Source organism: Zea mays, chromosome 8, assembly GCF_902167145.1.
Source record: "Zea mays cultivar B73 chromosome 8, Zm-B73-REFERENCE-NAM-5.0, whole genome shotgun sequence".
Classification (NCBI taxonomy): domain Eukaryota; kingdom Viridiplantae; phylum Streptophyta; class Magnoliopsida; order Poales; family Poaceae; genus Zea; species Zea mays.
The window spans coordinates 81,275,524-81,292,565 of record NC_050103.1 but is presented as its reverse complement, the minus strand read 5'-3'; the positions used below and the strand labels follow the sequence as shown (position 1 = coordinate 81,292,565).

At 41.0% G+C, this 17,042-nt stretch overlaps 1 protein-coding gene and 1 long non-coding RNA gene across 2 annotated transcripts; one reads left to right on the top strand and one right to left on the bottom strand.

Annotated features, from left to right (window-relative positions):
- Window positions 1-2,933: 2,933 nt before the first annotated feature.
- On the bottom strand, window positions 2,934-6,027 carry LOC100276193 (uncharacterized). The gene is made up of 3 exons (NM_001150038.2): window positions 5,880-6,027; window positions 5,218-5,315; window positions 2,934-3,680 (listed from the first exon to the last, which is right to left on the bottom strand). The coding sequence occupies exons 1-3, from the start codon at window positions 6,006-6,008 to the stop codon at window positions 3,029-3,031; spliced, it is 879 nt and encodes a 292-aa protein (NP_001143510.2). The 5' UTR covers window positions 6,009-6,027; the 3' UTR covers window positions 2,934-3,028.
- A 3,926-nt stretch (window positions 6,028-9,953) lies between these two features.
- Window positions 9,954-10,348, top strand: LOC103635450 (uncharacterized). The gene is made up of 3 exons (XR_557383.3): window positions 9,954-10,013; window positions 10,101-10,163; window positions 10,245-10,348. It is a non-coding gene; the product is annotated as an uncharacterized lncRNA (long non-coding RNA).
- Window positions 10,349-17,042: the final 6,694 nt, after the last annotated feature.

Here is a 17,042-nt window from a genome sequence, read left to right as displayed (position 1 = left end):
CAACCCCAAGTGGAGAGAGATACATTTGACCATATTCGTTGTTATGAAACGGATCAATGATTTACGCTAAATTTTGTACTTATTTACGCTGTTTTGGTTCACGTGTTACATTTAAATACGTCTAAGCCAGAACTCGTTACTATTGTATATGCCGATTTTTGCGCCGTAATTCGTGCCATATTTGTCGTTACAAAACATATCGATGATTTACCTTAAAATACATACCCATTTACGCTGTTTTGGTTCATGTTTTACGTTGAAATCCGCCCGAGCAAGAACACGCGCGCGATTTTCTCGCCGTAATTTTCGGGCCTCGTTCTCCGTTACAAAACATATCTATGATTTACGCTAAAATTTATACTCATTTACGATGTTTTAGTTCATGTTTTACACTAAAACTCGTCTGAGACAGAACCCATGCACGATCGAGCGCGCTCTGGTATACCTGGCTGGGGCTTCCAGGTACTAATGAAAGCTCTGGGCTTCCATTAAGTCGTTCCTATATATATAGGAGTTCCAAATGGTAGAGGAAGGTTTGACCAACCACCCCTGCGACTTAGTTGGACCGCACCAGCGTGCCCACCCACACCCCACGCTTGTGTACACCTGTTCAAACCTCCCCCACATGCGTCAGTCAAAGCCACGGTCCAACATTCTAACCCTGCATGGGATACACACCATAATTGTGGTACTGTTTTTTGCGCAAATAGCATAAATATTTCACAAAAATAGCATAAATCGTTCATAGAGATGGCATAAAAACCTCGCCCAGCCACTAGACCCATGCACACGTGCATGCATGCAGATCTTATTGTTATGGTAGATCCGATAATTATGGCAGATCTTGAAAGTTTACGTTGCATCTCTGCAAATTTTGGATGTCATTTTCGTTCCACTAATTGCGCGCAAAATTGCATGGCTCCATAAATATAGGATCGCTTCAACAACCATGCAGTTAGGCTCGTTAGAACAAGTTTATGGCATATGCTGATATGGATTATGCTACACGGTGTAGGTATTTATGCAATTCAGTACACTACGTAAAAATATGTTTCCAGATGCATGCGCAAAAAATAGGATGGCAACATGTGCGATGAAAGGAAATTGAGTGGCATCCATAGAAACAAAAAATCTTATTTAAATATTTTATTTCCTTCATAAATATAGGATCACTCTAACACCCATGCAGCTAGGCTCGTTAGAACCAGTTTATGATATATATTAATACTAATTATGATGCACGGTGTAGTTATTTATGCAATGTTGTACACTACGTAAAATGTGGTTCATTGGTGGACGCATCACCATCTTCGAGCGTAAAAACCTTCAGATTTGAGCGTAAAACCCTATAGTTATGAGCATAAATACCGAGCCAATGTGAGAGAGGTTACAATCTGTGCGTTGTATTCACGATCATATTTTTATGGCAGAACCAAAAAATATGGGAGTCGCATGCATGCGGTTTCTATTTTTATGCAGATTCAAAAATTATGGCAGAGCGTGGAAGTTTCCGTTGCATGCGCGCAAATTTTGGATGATATTTTTGTTTCCACTGCACGCGCGCAAAAAATTGGATGATATGAGTCACGCAGAGCATAAATTCTTATATAAAGTCTCATAAAAACCTACACAGTGTAACATAATTGATAATAAAAATCTAATATTGGTCCAACTAATAGCCCCACAGGAATTAGGAACAATTTTATTGTAAACGTACAAATCTGGCAGTTACAAATATAAGTGATTTGATTTGGTTTTTATGGTAATTACGAACAACATAAATCAAAGAATTTCCTTTTCAATGTGCATGCAGCAAATATGGCATCCAATAAATTGATGTACGAATTCCATGTCCGAGCATAAAATCCTTTAGTTTTTAGCGTAAATAGTGTATGTGGTAAGCATAAAACACAACAATCAAAGGCATACCACGGATTTGAGGAGCTAGTCGCCGAAGGACACCGTCGAGGAGACAAGATCGTAGGGAGGTCGTCACTTGGGGCGCTCGAACTATGCCGGATCATAGGATGTCACGTGCGACCGTCGCCGCGTGCACCTCACGCCTTTCGTGGACGTTGCTCGATCCTCGCGCCTTGTGCGACGCCTTCGCTGCTTGCACGTAGAGGGACACCACCATCATTCGTGGTTTATGGTGTGCCGCCGCCGCTCGGTCCTGGGGGTGCGAAGCGTTTCTCGCCCGCCTCGAGAGCACTGTCGCCGCTTGCCCGCATGCCTCGGGAGTGTCACCGCCTCTCGTCCGTCTCGATGCCCCGGAGTAGCTGCCGCTTGCCCTCCGGATCGGGGAGCCACCGAGCCTTCGAATCTAGGAACCGCCACCACGACTCCAGATCGAGGAACTACCGTCGTGACGTGTCCGAGTTAGAGAGCCACCGCTTCCACAACCACAGTCCTGGGGGTCCACCGCAGCCGCGCGCTCTCGAGCAACCGCTGATGTCGCACGCACCTGGGTGGGCGTCGTCGCTCGTGCATCGATGTGGGTTGTCAAGAACTGAGCCCTAGCGCTCTAGGGCTTATTTTATAGACGCCTGAACTGGCTTAACCAGATGGCACGTCTAGCAATGGCTTCCCGAGTTATTAGAAGGGCATATATATATATATATATATATATACCATAGGAAATTTATAATTTTTGGTGACCAAGGATGAGCCATCAAAAATTGTGGCTTATTTTTAGCTAATTTTTTGGCCAACATATGTTGTCAAAAACAATTTATTTTCAGCGGCTTATAGGCTATTTTCAGTGGTATATAGCCACCGAAAATGTGTCAGCCTACACCTATTGTTGTATACAAGGGCCTATGTGCCATTTAAAACAATTTTGTTGCTGAGCTTACATACAATATGATGGCATCGCAACAATCCAAAGGTTAATTTCACTCAAATATTACAATGTCGCTATTCAGAACGCTGATGCTAAAACCACGGACAATAGATAAGGCATCCGTCAAGAATACAATGAAGTTAAGTAGAGTTATAATCCAAAAAACTAACACATATGTTCCATGTGCTATGAATTTTTGTGCATAGGGATATCAAATTTACTATGGCTCTTATCTTCTTGCTTAAATTTTAGATCACTTACACAATCATCTGATGTGCTGTTGTTGATGTAATCTATCTCGTGCTCTGACCGACCAAAATCATGGTCACGTCTCTGGTTGTACGTGACTTCGTTAACGATTGACTTATTGCAAGATGATCCTTCTGTCCCTTCCAAGTCCTCTAGATGTTCATGCTCATGGTCATGTTCCCCTTCATGCTCATGTGCATGATCTTGTCCTTGTCTGATGCCGAATGATAGGTCATACGAATGGGGTCCCTGCACCCTCATTTGCACTGACCTCAGTAGTGCTGTTCGCCTCAAATCTGCTACATGGCACATGTCATTTGGCGAGGACGGGAACCGGCCTTCATTATCGGAGCCACGCCGAGCATGAGAGCAGACTACTGACGAAAGGGAGCAGCTTGGGAGAGGGTATGGGTTTGAAGGTAACAAAGAAGATTGTGGTCTCTGGTGTCGATGAGGAGATGACATTGGGCTAGTTGAAGGGCTGATCATCGCATCAGGATGATTCCCACTGGGGTTTAATTGAGTGTCATAGCACCGGTAATCATCCGAGTCTTCTGACATCGGTGAGTATTGGGATAATATCTCATCCCTGAAAGGAGACAAGTATGATCATTCAGTATGAAATTCATATCATCAATGCAGGACAATATAGTTGCTGACAAGAAGTACCAAATCAACAGAAGTAAAACCCAGTTCCCACATGGTTAACCAGCTATCGACAAAGTGTGATGGACACATCAACGTTCATAGCCATGTACATGCACTATTCAGGTAATAACATTAACTACATATCGATAATTTGACATGATCTGGAACATTAAAGGAACCTATTAGGGCTAGTTTGGGAACCCCATTTTCCCAAGGGATTTCCATTTTCCCAAGGGAAAATGAACTAATTTTCCTTGGGAAAATGGAAATCCCTTGGGGAAATGGGGTTCCCAAACTAGCCCTTAGGTTTAAAATATGTTCAATACTTAACCGCTTACATGTGAGTGCAACCACTGTAGTAATTATGTGCGATCAAACTATCTCCAGAATCTCCAGATTTACTAACACTAATTTCTGTAACCATGTATAGTGCAAAACCATGCATACATGTTCTGTAATAGCATGGATCTTAGTATGAAACAAGTAAAAAGTATGAAGTGTCAATAATTGATTTTAGAAGATACTAAGTTGCAGTGGTGTGCAAACAAAAGTGCCAGTTAATTAAAGGCAGAAATGATATGGAAATGGCAATTGAATGATTGAATCTGACAACAAACTAGCATCCATGCTACAAAGGCTACTCTTCAATTATATATTCAGTAGCAATTACACTAAAGCCTTCTCTAACAACAGTTTTGTTGCTTCCTAACTGTACTAGAAGCGAAGGCCATATTTCTTGACTTGCACAAATATTTCCTGTTACCTAAATTCTCAGTTAATGAACATGCTTTCTCCAAATTTTTTAGGAAACTGGGGAAATTGGGGTGCCTACATAGTTACAAATGCATGGTGTGGAATTGGACGAGAATAAGGATTATGCATTTCAGGGGTTGATGGATTAGCAACTTAAAACACACGGAACACTAACACTGTTTGTCTCATCTGCCATCTCGCAGCTAAGACTCAGATGAACCATAAATTTGGAAGATCCATTTCTGGGGAAACAATTTTGTTGAACAACACTAATATTAATGAGCAATATTATTTTTCAATAATGGGCAATATTGCGAGATGAGTATTGTAGTTTATTTTCATCTCGTCATTTTCAAGCCTACTGCTTCACGGTATGCAATACACGATGTAGGCCCTGTTTGGATTACAAGGACTAATTATTAGCCACTAAAGTTTAGTTCATTTGTTGCCAAACAGGCCGACTAATAGAGGGACTAAAGTTTAGCTTTCCCTTGAACTAACAATTAGTCCATTAGTCCAAAAATATGAGCTAATCAGGACTAAACACACAAACAACCTATTAGTCCATGGTATCTAAACACCCCGTGACTAATAGCTAATGGGCTAAACATTAGCCGGACCAAACTTTAGCTCTATCGAATCCAAACAGGGCCGTAATATGCATTCGTAAACATTCATAGATAAATCGTTTGCAATTAATGTATACGAGATGAGAGCACACAGACCTGTAGCAGGAAGCAGTCTCTGACCTTGCAGGGGACTCCATGATGTTGTCAGGCAGTGAATCCCCAACAGACAGTCCATTCAGACTGGATGCCATTATCTGCAAATGTTAGCCTATCGTCAACGAACAATACACAGGGAGGGAAGAGGATAGCTAATCAAAACATCAGAACGCTAATTGCTCAGCTATTCTGATTTGTAGAGGAGTAGAGATGGATACGGAGCAATATGCGGCTTCGAATTACCAAATCACCTGGTTTTCCCAAGGAATTACACAGTAGGGGAAGTGGAAAGTAAGCCAACATTGCACGAATTGAGGCCAAAACTAGGTTTTAATACCACCCAATGTTGGAGCCAAAGAGGCACAAACCAAAAGAAAAGCAGAGGAGTAATACAGCAACAGACGCAAACAGTGAAATCATCCGAACCCTCACCAAGGAACCATCCAATTCGAGGAATTAACACCCAAACCCTGGAGCCCAGACGGAGGAGCCAAACAATCGACTCGAGAATCGACAACGGCTGTATCCGATGAATTGGCCAAGGAACCACACGGAACCCGCGACCCCTTTCCCGAGAAGCGAGAACCCGATAACCAACTACCCAGACCGAAACTCAAGCGAGACGGAACGCAGAGGAGCAGGGCGTGGGATGGGCGACCGACCTCGCTGAGATACCGTTTGTGGGAATGGAGATTGTCCACGTACACGTCCTCCTCCGGGTCCCGCCCGCGCTTCCCGCTGGCACTAGAGGACGGCGGAGACATAGCCGCCTCGCCGCTTCCGCCCGCCATTCGCAGGCCACCAGCAGCGAGAGAAGGGGAGATGGGGATTAGGGAAAGAAGAAAGGGAAGTGACAGCACACAGCACGAGTGCATATGGACGGTAGGCGGGCTGTCTCGAGCAGGTAGGATGAAAACGGAAACGGACGGAAACGAAGGAAAAACCTTTTCTCGTTTTCGTATCCGCATTTTATTATCTCTACTATCTCTTAAGGACGTAGTGTAGGCGTGCACACACCACGGTTCTGCCTCCCGCGACATCCTCCGCTCCCTCCCACGCCCGCGCATGGAAGTCCGTCCTGCCCTCGCCCCCAGATCTCGCGCACGCCCGCAATCTCGCCCACGCCCACGCCCACGCCCACGCCGCCAGATCTCGCCCACGCCCACGCCCACGCGTTAACCCAGCCCTAGCTATGCCCGCGCCGAGCCCTCACCCACGGATCCAAGATCTCCTACCCCTCTGTCCCATTCGTCGCTCTCGGCCGCACCATCTGCCGATGATGACGAGAGCCCAGGGTTGACCGGCCCGGAATCCCCCGCACCACCCCCATGAGCAGATTGATATCATCCGCAGAGGTGGACCGCTTCGCGGGAGGTGCGGGCTCCCCTCCATCGTCGTCCTCGTCGGCCCAATCGCCGGTCGGGTCGACCCCAGGTATGGATTCGCTCCCTCCTAGGAGCCAGTCATCGTCGGGTCATGATAGCGCGGAGGTGGATTGTGGGGTATGAGTGGGGATGAGGATGTCCGTGTAGAGGTCGCCGAACTCATCGTCTTCCTCCATCGCGGTGGGATCCGAGGAGGTGGAGGATGCGAGGCGGCGGCGGCTGGATGGACCGACGTGATCGAGCAAAGCGAATCGGGAGTCCCCCATGGCCGATGTGATCGAGCGAAGGCCAAGGTGGCCAGCATCAACCGGGCCTTGGAGGACCGCCATTAAGGCGTCGTCCCCTTCGTCGACTCGGCCCCCCATGCTGCCTCCTTCCCCGTCGAGGACTACCTCGTCGCCACATGCCACCTAAGCCCGGTGCAGGCGCTCAAGGCCAAGGGGATCTAGGAGGAGGAGGTCGTGGTGCCGTCCTCCGCCAAGCGCAGCAGCACCTCATTCCCGCATGCCATCGATCCCGGCCTCCGTGACTCCGTCGACCCCAACCATCGTTGCACGGAGATGTGCCCTGGGCCTACGCTCCTGCTGACCAAGCTACTGAAATGTGCTCTTTGCTATTTCACAAAAGAGGCAAAAACAAAAGCCGATAACAGAAAACTTAATCCCCCAAACCCCAATCCATCTCGAGTTGCTATTTAATGTTTCTGTTCTTCCCCTCCGATCTGATGTCTCTAGCTCCTCTTCCCGTGGCGATCGAGTTGCTATTTAATTGCCTCTGTTTTCTCCTTCGACAACTGTCCAATACCTTCTCCCTTAGGCCTGGCACGGTCTTGGTTGGTACTGCGTCACATAGCTCCTTTGTATAGTTGTGCTTACTCGTTGCAGCTAGCAAAGCCAGGTTCCAAGTAAGTATTTGTTTGTTATCTTATTTAGATGTTTGCTGCCTACACAAATGAAGATTTATGGATATAGAGAAATCAGGTTGCTGATGAAAAACCAATGATGCAATTAATTCCTAAATATATTGTACCAATTACTATGATAATACTTTGTTGTTATCTAATGGTTCATGAAAATATGTACTGCAGAAGCTCAAAAAAGTTATTTACCAAAATGCTCCCGCTTCATCATCAATAGTCCAAACGTTGAAGTGTAACAACATGCTGCTCTCAATAATATTGTTAATTTTGAATGTGCGCATCATGCAGGTACATCTACTTATCACTACAACACATTTCTTTGTCTTCCTAAGTTTACAGCTTCTCCTGGCAGTTTTCATATTGGGAACGCATTGAAGACATTTTTTTGAGACAGATATTTAATCGTTTGAATGGAATCATGGGCGCTTATCACGTGGAGAGACATATGTAGATTACACATGATGTTGCACTTGTATTGCTCTTTATCTTTTGACACTAGATCCTATGACTGTTTTGTGCCAGCAATTAGTAGAAGAAATTTTGGACCATATGTTCTTCCAGTGCCCCTTTGATTAATCATCTTTGGTAAGCAGCTAATTGTCCTATAATTGTTTCTCTACATTTTCCATCTCGCAGTTTCAGTTGTGTTAATTTGGAGCTGCTGCAGGAGCACGTCATCACGGCGCTTTCAGTGGAGAGCTACTACAGGTACGAACATGCTTATTTTGCAAACTGTGCTTGCTGTTCATGTAAAGTTTTAGAAATCCGACTTTTGCCATTCGATCGGCCACTATTGTACTTATTACTACAGTGGTATATATGTGCTATATGTATCACAAGTAATACCAATGGTCACATCAATTAGAAATTCTAACACAGATCAAACTCAATAACCTGGTGTGCCCTCGCCCAATGTATATGAGCAATGCAAAGGACGAGAGCCTAATTGATAAGCAACTAACAATTATTTCTAGAGTGGGATGTACGCACTATATTTGTAGTGCAAATAAGATTAGCTCATGTGATTCCAAGTATACAATAAAAATAAAAAGTATGGAGAATATCGTAGGAAACTGTATTAAAAACTTATCATCGTGAACATAACAGGCCAATGCAAAGAAAGAAAAACCAACTAAAACTCAACTTAATCATGCATATATATATATATATATAGTTATTAGCACATATGTACTTCACTAGGAGTTAAGGAGAGGCTCATGCATGATCACCGCCTACTCGTGCTTAGCTTTTGATCATTAAGTTATGTAATTAAATATTTATAGGAATAGTAATTTGTCTAAATGTTCAAGGAAAAAAATAAGAGCAGCTAGCTCCTATCTCACGTGTCGTCAAACAATAAGGACAAGTTCAGAAGCCAAGGCATATAATTTATTCTCTAAGTGACATATACATGTGTAGAATGGTAGCATATATTGATTGTCTATAATGGGTCTGGCCAACTAACAATAAATAAATCCCTATCTGGAGAAGCGGTAGACAAATTTCTTCATTCATGAACTCAATTTCTTCATTCATGAACTCAATTTTGCCCTTAGTAGTTGAGTGGTCCCAGAAACAACTCAATTTGAATACTGCTCTTATTGCTATTATTTTCAAAGCAAAATTTACAAAATCCATCAAAAGAAGAATATAGAAAACTCAAGTGACCTGACCTACAGTTGGTTGCTTCTAAGATAGATATCAGAATTCAGAAGCAAGTTCTTCTTACCTTTTTTCTGGCCTCAGCCTCATCCTTCTCTGCTTCCAAAGCTTTGTGTTTCTCCTCTAATTTTGTGTAGAACTGGGTAATAACAACACTGTCACTACCAGACCCTTTTTGGAACAAATGTGCTTTCTAGGAGATACCTAGGTAATAACAACACTGGGTATGAAGCTACGTATATCCTTCAAAACCACAGTTACACAATGGCGCCACATGTTTTTTTCCAGAAAGAATGGAGGGGGTATTCCTGTGTGCCATCAGTACACAAACACATTCAGATAATAAACTCTATCCTGCATAATGGACATCTGTTTGCCTTTTTCTGAAATTTCAGAAGCAGTGCGAGCTTTGAGCTGTTCCATAAAATTCTTCAAATTTCTTGACTGTTTCTGTTCAGCTTGAGACTGGATAATAATGCAAGATTGTTCTTCTAAATGTCTCTTGGCAGAACCAATTTCCTTTTCAATTTCTTGACAATGATGCTGCATATTCAGTTTAGCAGTATCAACAAATGAGCAGGACAATGTGTGGACCTTCATTCTAACAGATGCAACCTTCAAGAGCGCTGAGATTCAAGATGGAAAAGTTGCTCCCTAGCTGTTGCTATGGATAAACTTGTGTGGTTCCTAATGCTTGGAATATATTCCTTTATATAGTGCAGTTATATTTACCTATTGTGTGCCTTTACCTATATGTAGACTCTCTTGCACGCTTTCAAGGAGGATCACCTTATATCTATCCACTATATGGGCTGGGTGAGCTACCACAGGTCTGTCAAAATCGAATTTGTTAATGTAATACTTCTCGAGTAGGCACATGTTCCTTGTTGATGATCAGTGCTTGTTTTGGGCTACAGGGTTTTGCACGACTGAGTGCTGTTTATGGTGGTACTTACATGTTAAACAAGCCAGATTGCAAGGTCTTCTTTTTCACCTCGCTTCACATAATTTGAATAACAAGAAAATGCTCTCATTTTTTCCTGTGTTGCCTCATTTTATAGGTTGAATTCGATATGGAGGGGAAAGTGTGTGGTGTCACATCTGAAGGTGAAACTGCAAAGTGCAAGAAGGTGGTGTGTGATCCTTCGTATTTACAAAACAAGGTGAATACTATCTATATCCAAATTTTAGAGGGCTTGGTTATTTCGGTGCCAAATACTTATATTTTGCTTGATGACAAGCTAATTTACTGATTTTTTCCATCTTGAAAAAGTATTTGTTATTATGACCTTCTGGTGTTTTTGGTAAACTTTTTTTTCTCATTTTTTGCCACCCTAATGTTTCTCGACAGGTTAGGAAGATTGGTAGAGTTGTTTGTGCAATTGCTATCATGAGCCACCCAATCCCTAATACAAACGAGTCCCACTCGGTTCAAATTATTTTGCCTCAGAAGCAACTTGGACGCAGATCAGACATGTGAGGCCTTCTCTCATGCTGAAATAGTTTTCATTTCATTAATGACTAGGTTTACTTAAACACTTTTATCAAACAGATCACTATGCTTGACACAGTTATGATATTTCTGTCGGTATTCTCTTTCTAGGTATGTTTTCTGTTGCTCATACACGCACAATGTTGCACCGAGAGGGAAGTTCATTGCATTTGTGTCTGTAGAAGCAGAGACTGATAATCCCCAGTCTGAGCTAAAGCCTGGAATTGATCTACTTGGTTCTGTAGATGAGATTTTCTATGATATCTATGACAGATATGAACCAGTGAATGAACCATCTCTTGATAATTGCTTTGTCTCGACAGTAAGATTTGCAGTTTATGTTAGCAGAATGAACATTTAACTTCACTGTTTAAACATTCTACTAAATTTTTCTGGCTGTTTCACCGTGCAGAGCTATGATGCCACCACACATTTTGAGACAACTGTAACAGATGTTCTGAACATGTATACAATGACCACCGGAAAGGTAACATGGACTTCATCTTTTTATTTATTGGAGTGATGTAGCCTGCAGTAGTTTTTGTACTAACATGTTGGTCAAACTTAAGTCCAATTAAAAGAAGACCTGTGAATCTGTGATTTTTTATCGAGTAGTTACAACTAACTGAGCATTGTTTAATCATGACTTGAAACACACCTCCAATTCAAGTTCGTCTGTTTGTATGGGCACTTCTATGTAGAGCACCAAAGTTGTTATTTACTTAATATTTTTTGCCATCATTTTTTAGAAACGAATCAGTCATTGATTATGGTGGTTAACATATATATGAACTGTTTATGAGACTCTTTACTTGTGATCATATCCAGTGTTTCCTTGCATTTGTTTATGGTGGTGATCCACTGACAGACCTATCACTTCATGCTCTCCTTGACAAATTCATGGAAAATAAACCAAGAGGGAGCCGCATAGCTGAAGGAAGATGGCACGGTGGATCACAAATTGCCCCAGCTAAAAAGGTTGGCCCTTTTTACTTGGATTCTCTTGACTCTGGGAGTCGTTTTCCTATATCTAGATTTGTAGATGACCTGATTACTCTTCCCTCCAATCACAGTAGATGCTCTTGAGAAAATATGCTCAAAACTTAGACTTAAAATATTTGTGTCAAAATTTGAATAAATGTGTTTAGATTTTCTTAAATACTAAATACTATCAAACACATTTTTTATACCTTTCTGACCCATGCCTGTGTCTTCAGCTTAACCTGAATCATCATATTATTGGAGAGCTTCTAGAATTGTCAGAAAATGAAGTGCCTCCTGAAGATATTGTTTTCCACCGTTTCTATTTGAACAAGACTGGCCCAGTTAAGCATAAGGCAAAGTGGAAGGACTCAGTTCTTGATGAAGGAATAGTGTGAGGAGATTAGTTAGTTACTCTAACACTCTCCTTCCTCTTTTGTTGGCACAACTGATATGCCATAGAGAGTCGGCTTATATATTATCCCCTGGGACACCATTTAATTGTTAACATTGTGATGGTATTATGTACTGTTAATTGTGTTGATTGAGACACTGAGCAATATTATTGCAGAGTATTTTCGTATAAACACATGATTGAGCAGATACTTAAATCAGATACTTAAGAGGAAGGAGAGCAGATACTTAAATCAGATACAGCCAGTTTGTCAGGAATCAAATCTCATGAATCAGATACTTAAATCCAACTACATTGTCAGAATGAGGTCCTATAATGAAGTTGGTTGTAGGCTTCACTACCAAAACATCTCAAACAAAAATCAGCTATCAGCATGAGTTATATATCTTTGTCAATGAACAACCTTTTTGTTATTCTTACATGCTAACGGTTGATACGACTTGCTTATCTGCTGATTTTCTTTGTTGTTTGCAGTTGTTAATATCTTGACAATTAAGTCGTAATTGTCTCTACATAAATATAGAAATTCGGTAATTATCTGCTGACACTACATTCTTCTGACAAGGAAATTATGTTCGTTGTCCTGATTTAGTTACCACTCAATAGGAAAATTGTTTTGGAGGAGGACTAGACCAGATCTTTAGTGACCACGCGAATAGGCTTGTCACAAAAACAATAGCATTAATACCCCCACTTTGTATGGCATATCAGTTGCAGATAAGGATATACTATCAAGGCTATGAAAATAGCTGCTGCTAGGAATCTAGATGGACATATTGACATGGTGAAGGTGGTTGTCTTAAAGAACAAGACAAACTTGCCCTCACCAACTCCTCAGTAAACCTTTGGTACACCAAATTCAAATGCCCTCCCTAACATAAATTTTCTATCTGATGTTGCATGTTCAGATAGGCTCGGCAACATAGATTTTAAGTTGGGATACGATAGCTCTATAGTTAATTTTTCTATTAATGCTCTCAAACAAATTGAAGTGGACAAGTCTAATGTACCAAAAAATAAATGGGCATGCGGCAAACCCCACTTCTGAAACATATAATACCATTGGTAACTTATGTAAGCTGGGGATGAGCATCGACGCATATTTGATCGGATCTTTTTCTTCCTTGGGGATCTGGGAGTGTTGTAACGGGAACATATAATACCATTGGTAACTTATTTATCGATTTAGGTGGGGCAGCAGGCTGATGCGCTCTTGGGAGAGCAGCTCGTCTACCACGTCGTACAACGTACCATTGGCTGCGGGGCCGCCATGCCCCCAGTGGCGCTGCCCGACAAGGAGGGTGGGTATTTGGGGGGAGTATCGACGAAGTATTACTCAGATCATCTAACCAACTCAGCTAATTTGCAGTTCCAGTGAACACAACTGAAGCCGCGTGTATTCCGTTTCATCATCGATTATATGCATTATTATATACAAGTTAATGCAGCATAGATACTGCTTTCTACCCACCCAATTCTCCTAATAATATGCATTCAGAATAAATACAACAATCTCTTAGCAACAAAAACCTAAAAAAACAAATATATTCCTGAGCGCGTCACTTGTAGGCGTGGATGTAGTCTTGGAAGTAGAAGTTCTGGATGAAGTTGGCAAGCCAGCGGGAGGCAGCGAATCACAGCACGGCCGCCGACACGACCGCGGCCCTCTGAACAGTTATATGTTTCCGTTGCAACGCACGGGCACACACCTAGTCAAATGTAAAAAACGGTACAGGTCGGGACAAAAAAATTTCCATCCGTTTTCAACCCTACGAGCAGTCGAGCGATTATTATCTTATCCCTTATCTTAATTTCTACTATATTTTTATTATATAAATAATATAATCTAATATTTCAAACTTCACTATATAAATAATATAATCTAGGATCTGTTGTGAATAGGGATGTTTGATTTCTCTTACTAAAGTTTAGTTAATATTACAATAAATATTTAAATATCAATTATGAGTATTAAATACAGCTTAATTAGATTTAATAAATTTGTCTCGTCTTTTAGTCTTTATACTTGTCATTAGTTTTATAATTAGACAATATTTAATACCCGTAATTATTAGTCAAACATTCAATATGAAAGGAACTAAACTTTAGTTGTGTGGAACCAAAAATCCAAAAGCAATACCATTTCTCTTCTCTATCTCTATTCTCTATCAAGGAAAACAAAACTGATGGTTTTCAGCGGTGTTCCCACCGATTTTTTAAAATTTTTCTTAAAATTTGAAAATTATACAAAAACAAAATATATATAATCAAAGAATAAATAGTTTTCTGGTATATATTATATTTATTTTTAATTTTAAAATTAACTAGCATTTTGGGTTAAAAACAATGAAAACCTGTAAAAACAACAAAACCAGCAAAAAAAAGTACCGATTTACCGCCGAGAAATCTTTGAAAACCGTCTTATTTAAATTTAAATACAAACCGGTTTATGTCGGTTCACTGGTTTTTTAAAAAAACTTCTATTTGAATTGCTAAATTGACCAGTTTTTAGGGGTTTTGCGGTAGACTGATACTACCAAGGGGTGTTTTTTTGTTCTAAAATGGTTTGGTGTTCCTTGATCTCTAATAAGGCCCCGTTTGTTTCCACGGTCCTAAATTTAACATGGTGCTAAATTTTAGCATTGCCAATGGAGGTGCTAAAGTTTTACACTTTACTCCTGTTTGGATACTAGTACTAAAGTTTAGCATGTGGTCATAGAAAGTCTGTATTGCCCCTAATTATTACACTTTTCTCTCCAACATCATGTCCTCCACGTAAAATGGCACCAAACAACGGTTCACAGGAAAGCAACATGCCAACAACATTTGACAAAAACAATGAAAAATGAACACAATATAAACAAAAAACGTACACGCTTATTGAACATTGTTCATACAATCACGAATCACAAAGTTAACACAATAACTAAGCTGAATGAAATTGTTCATACAAACTGGGTGCAAAAAATGTTTGGTAATGTGATCATCCACACACAGACCCAACGATTCATTTAACAAACAAAACACAAAAAAACTATGATCTATTGAATAAACCATTAGCTTTTTATCATGAAAAGCATTCATATGAACATCTTCCTCCACTTGGTGTGCATGATGCACATTACCTTGAGATGTTGATGCTTGGGACATAGGTATAATGTTCTCATGAGTGTCAGACTTGTGAAAGTCTATATCTGCAACATCACTTTCTCTAATAAAATTGTGAATAGTCATGCAAGCTATTATGATTTTGCTTTGTTTTTGCATTGGATAACTATGCAGATCTAACATTATACTCCATTTCATCTTCAATACTCTAAATGCCCTCTCAGTAACATTTCTATGTGAAGAATGTGCAAAATTAAATGTTTCTTTTATATATTGTGGCATTGGACCACTATAAAATCCTGGGATATGATATTTTGTCCCCTTGCAAGGTGCAAGATATCTCAGACAATTTGGTGTCACGTTCGGTTTCAAAAGGCAAACTGAATGCGAACCATGAACGTGCCAGGATCAGAACTCACGTACACGTCGATTACATAAATGAACATCGTCAAACAATGATTGAATAATATAACATAAAGGAGTATTAACTAATTACATCACGATGTCAAGGACATCCACATAGTCATCAACTTAACGAGTAATCAAAGTGCTAAAGCGAAACACATTAAAGACAAGGCCTTCACAGGCAGCTGAATGGGGGTTGCCACTTATCTAGTCTGGAACTCCTCGAAGTCCTAGAACTCTTGAAAGTCCTCTGCATTGTTGTCATCTTCTCCTGAGCTGAGCAGTGGTTGCAATGTGGACAACTTGGTGTTTTGTGTTTAAGTAAGGGTGAGTACACATCAACATACTCATCAAATGTCTCGTTTGGCAGAAGTGGACTAGCTGTATGTGGGGTTAGGCTCAAAGCAGTTGCTTTTAGTTTGTCAGGTACTTATTATTAGTAGAAGCCAACTTTTATCATAGAACCCAAGTTATTATCCCAAAAGGCACCTCCTTGGAGAGGAAAATACAAGAAACCATAAGTATAGCCATCATCATTAAACCATCATCATAAAGTTATCCAAAGTATCTCTCATAAAAGAGGATCCCAAGGCTACTCTTAATCATGAGCACGGTTGATATACCTCTAACCCTGTGCATACGTTGACACTTTACCTATGAGTCGTGATTCCCATTCTGCCCCGGGGATCATGACTCCCCATTGATCACTTCCTAGGTGGTCTGGTAGGGTATCACTATGTAGCCTTTACAAAGAATTTCTAGAGGTCATAGCTGCCTATTAGGTTTCTCTAGTTTGATAAACACAGTACCCCTCCCCGCAGGGGGTGACTAACAAAAGCAAAACGAAAGAAACTCGACACCCAACTCGGCAGAGCAAGCACTGTGCCTGAACCCCATTGACGACACGACGGCGAAGCGACTACACCTCTACTTCCTCTAATTAATTAGCTAAGGGTGTCCCATTTTATCCTCATGGTTGCACTATTATGTCAGGTGGTCTCTCAACGAACAGGTCCTTACTGAGGGAAACAACCCGAGCCCCCTATAGTGTCACAAGTTCATCATCATATCTAGAATGTAAAGCATTATATCATAAGATAATCTTATCATGTTCATTGATTAAAGTAAAGCACTAGCATAATGTTGATCATAATAATCCAACCCAAAAAGGTAACAGGGATAGGTTAAATAGCAAACTAGTAAACCCTTAGGTTGATCATAGTATGCGGGAGATCGAATTGTAAAGTAAGTAGGACATAATGGGTCAGAGGACACTTGCCTTCACCAGGCTACTGCTCAGGGACTTCTCCTGCAACTCTCTCGGGAAACACGAACTGCTCGTTGTCTACGCAAAGTAATCACTCATTCAACACACTTGAGGAATAACAAAATAACAATACACCAATCACATGTAATAGAGTAATCGCAGGTCCAACAAAAAGATACAGACAATGTGGT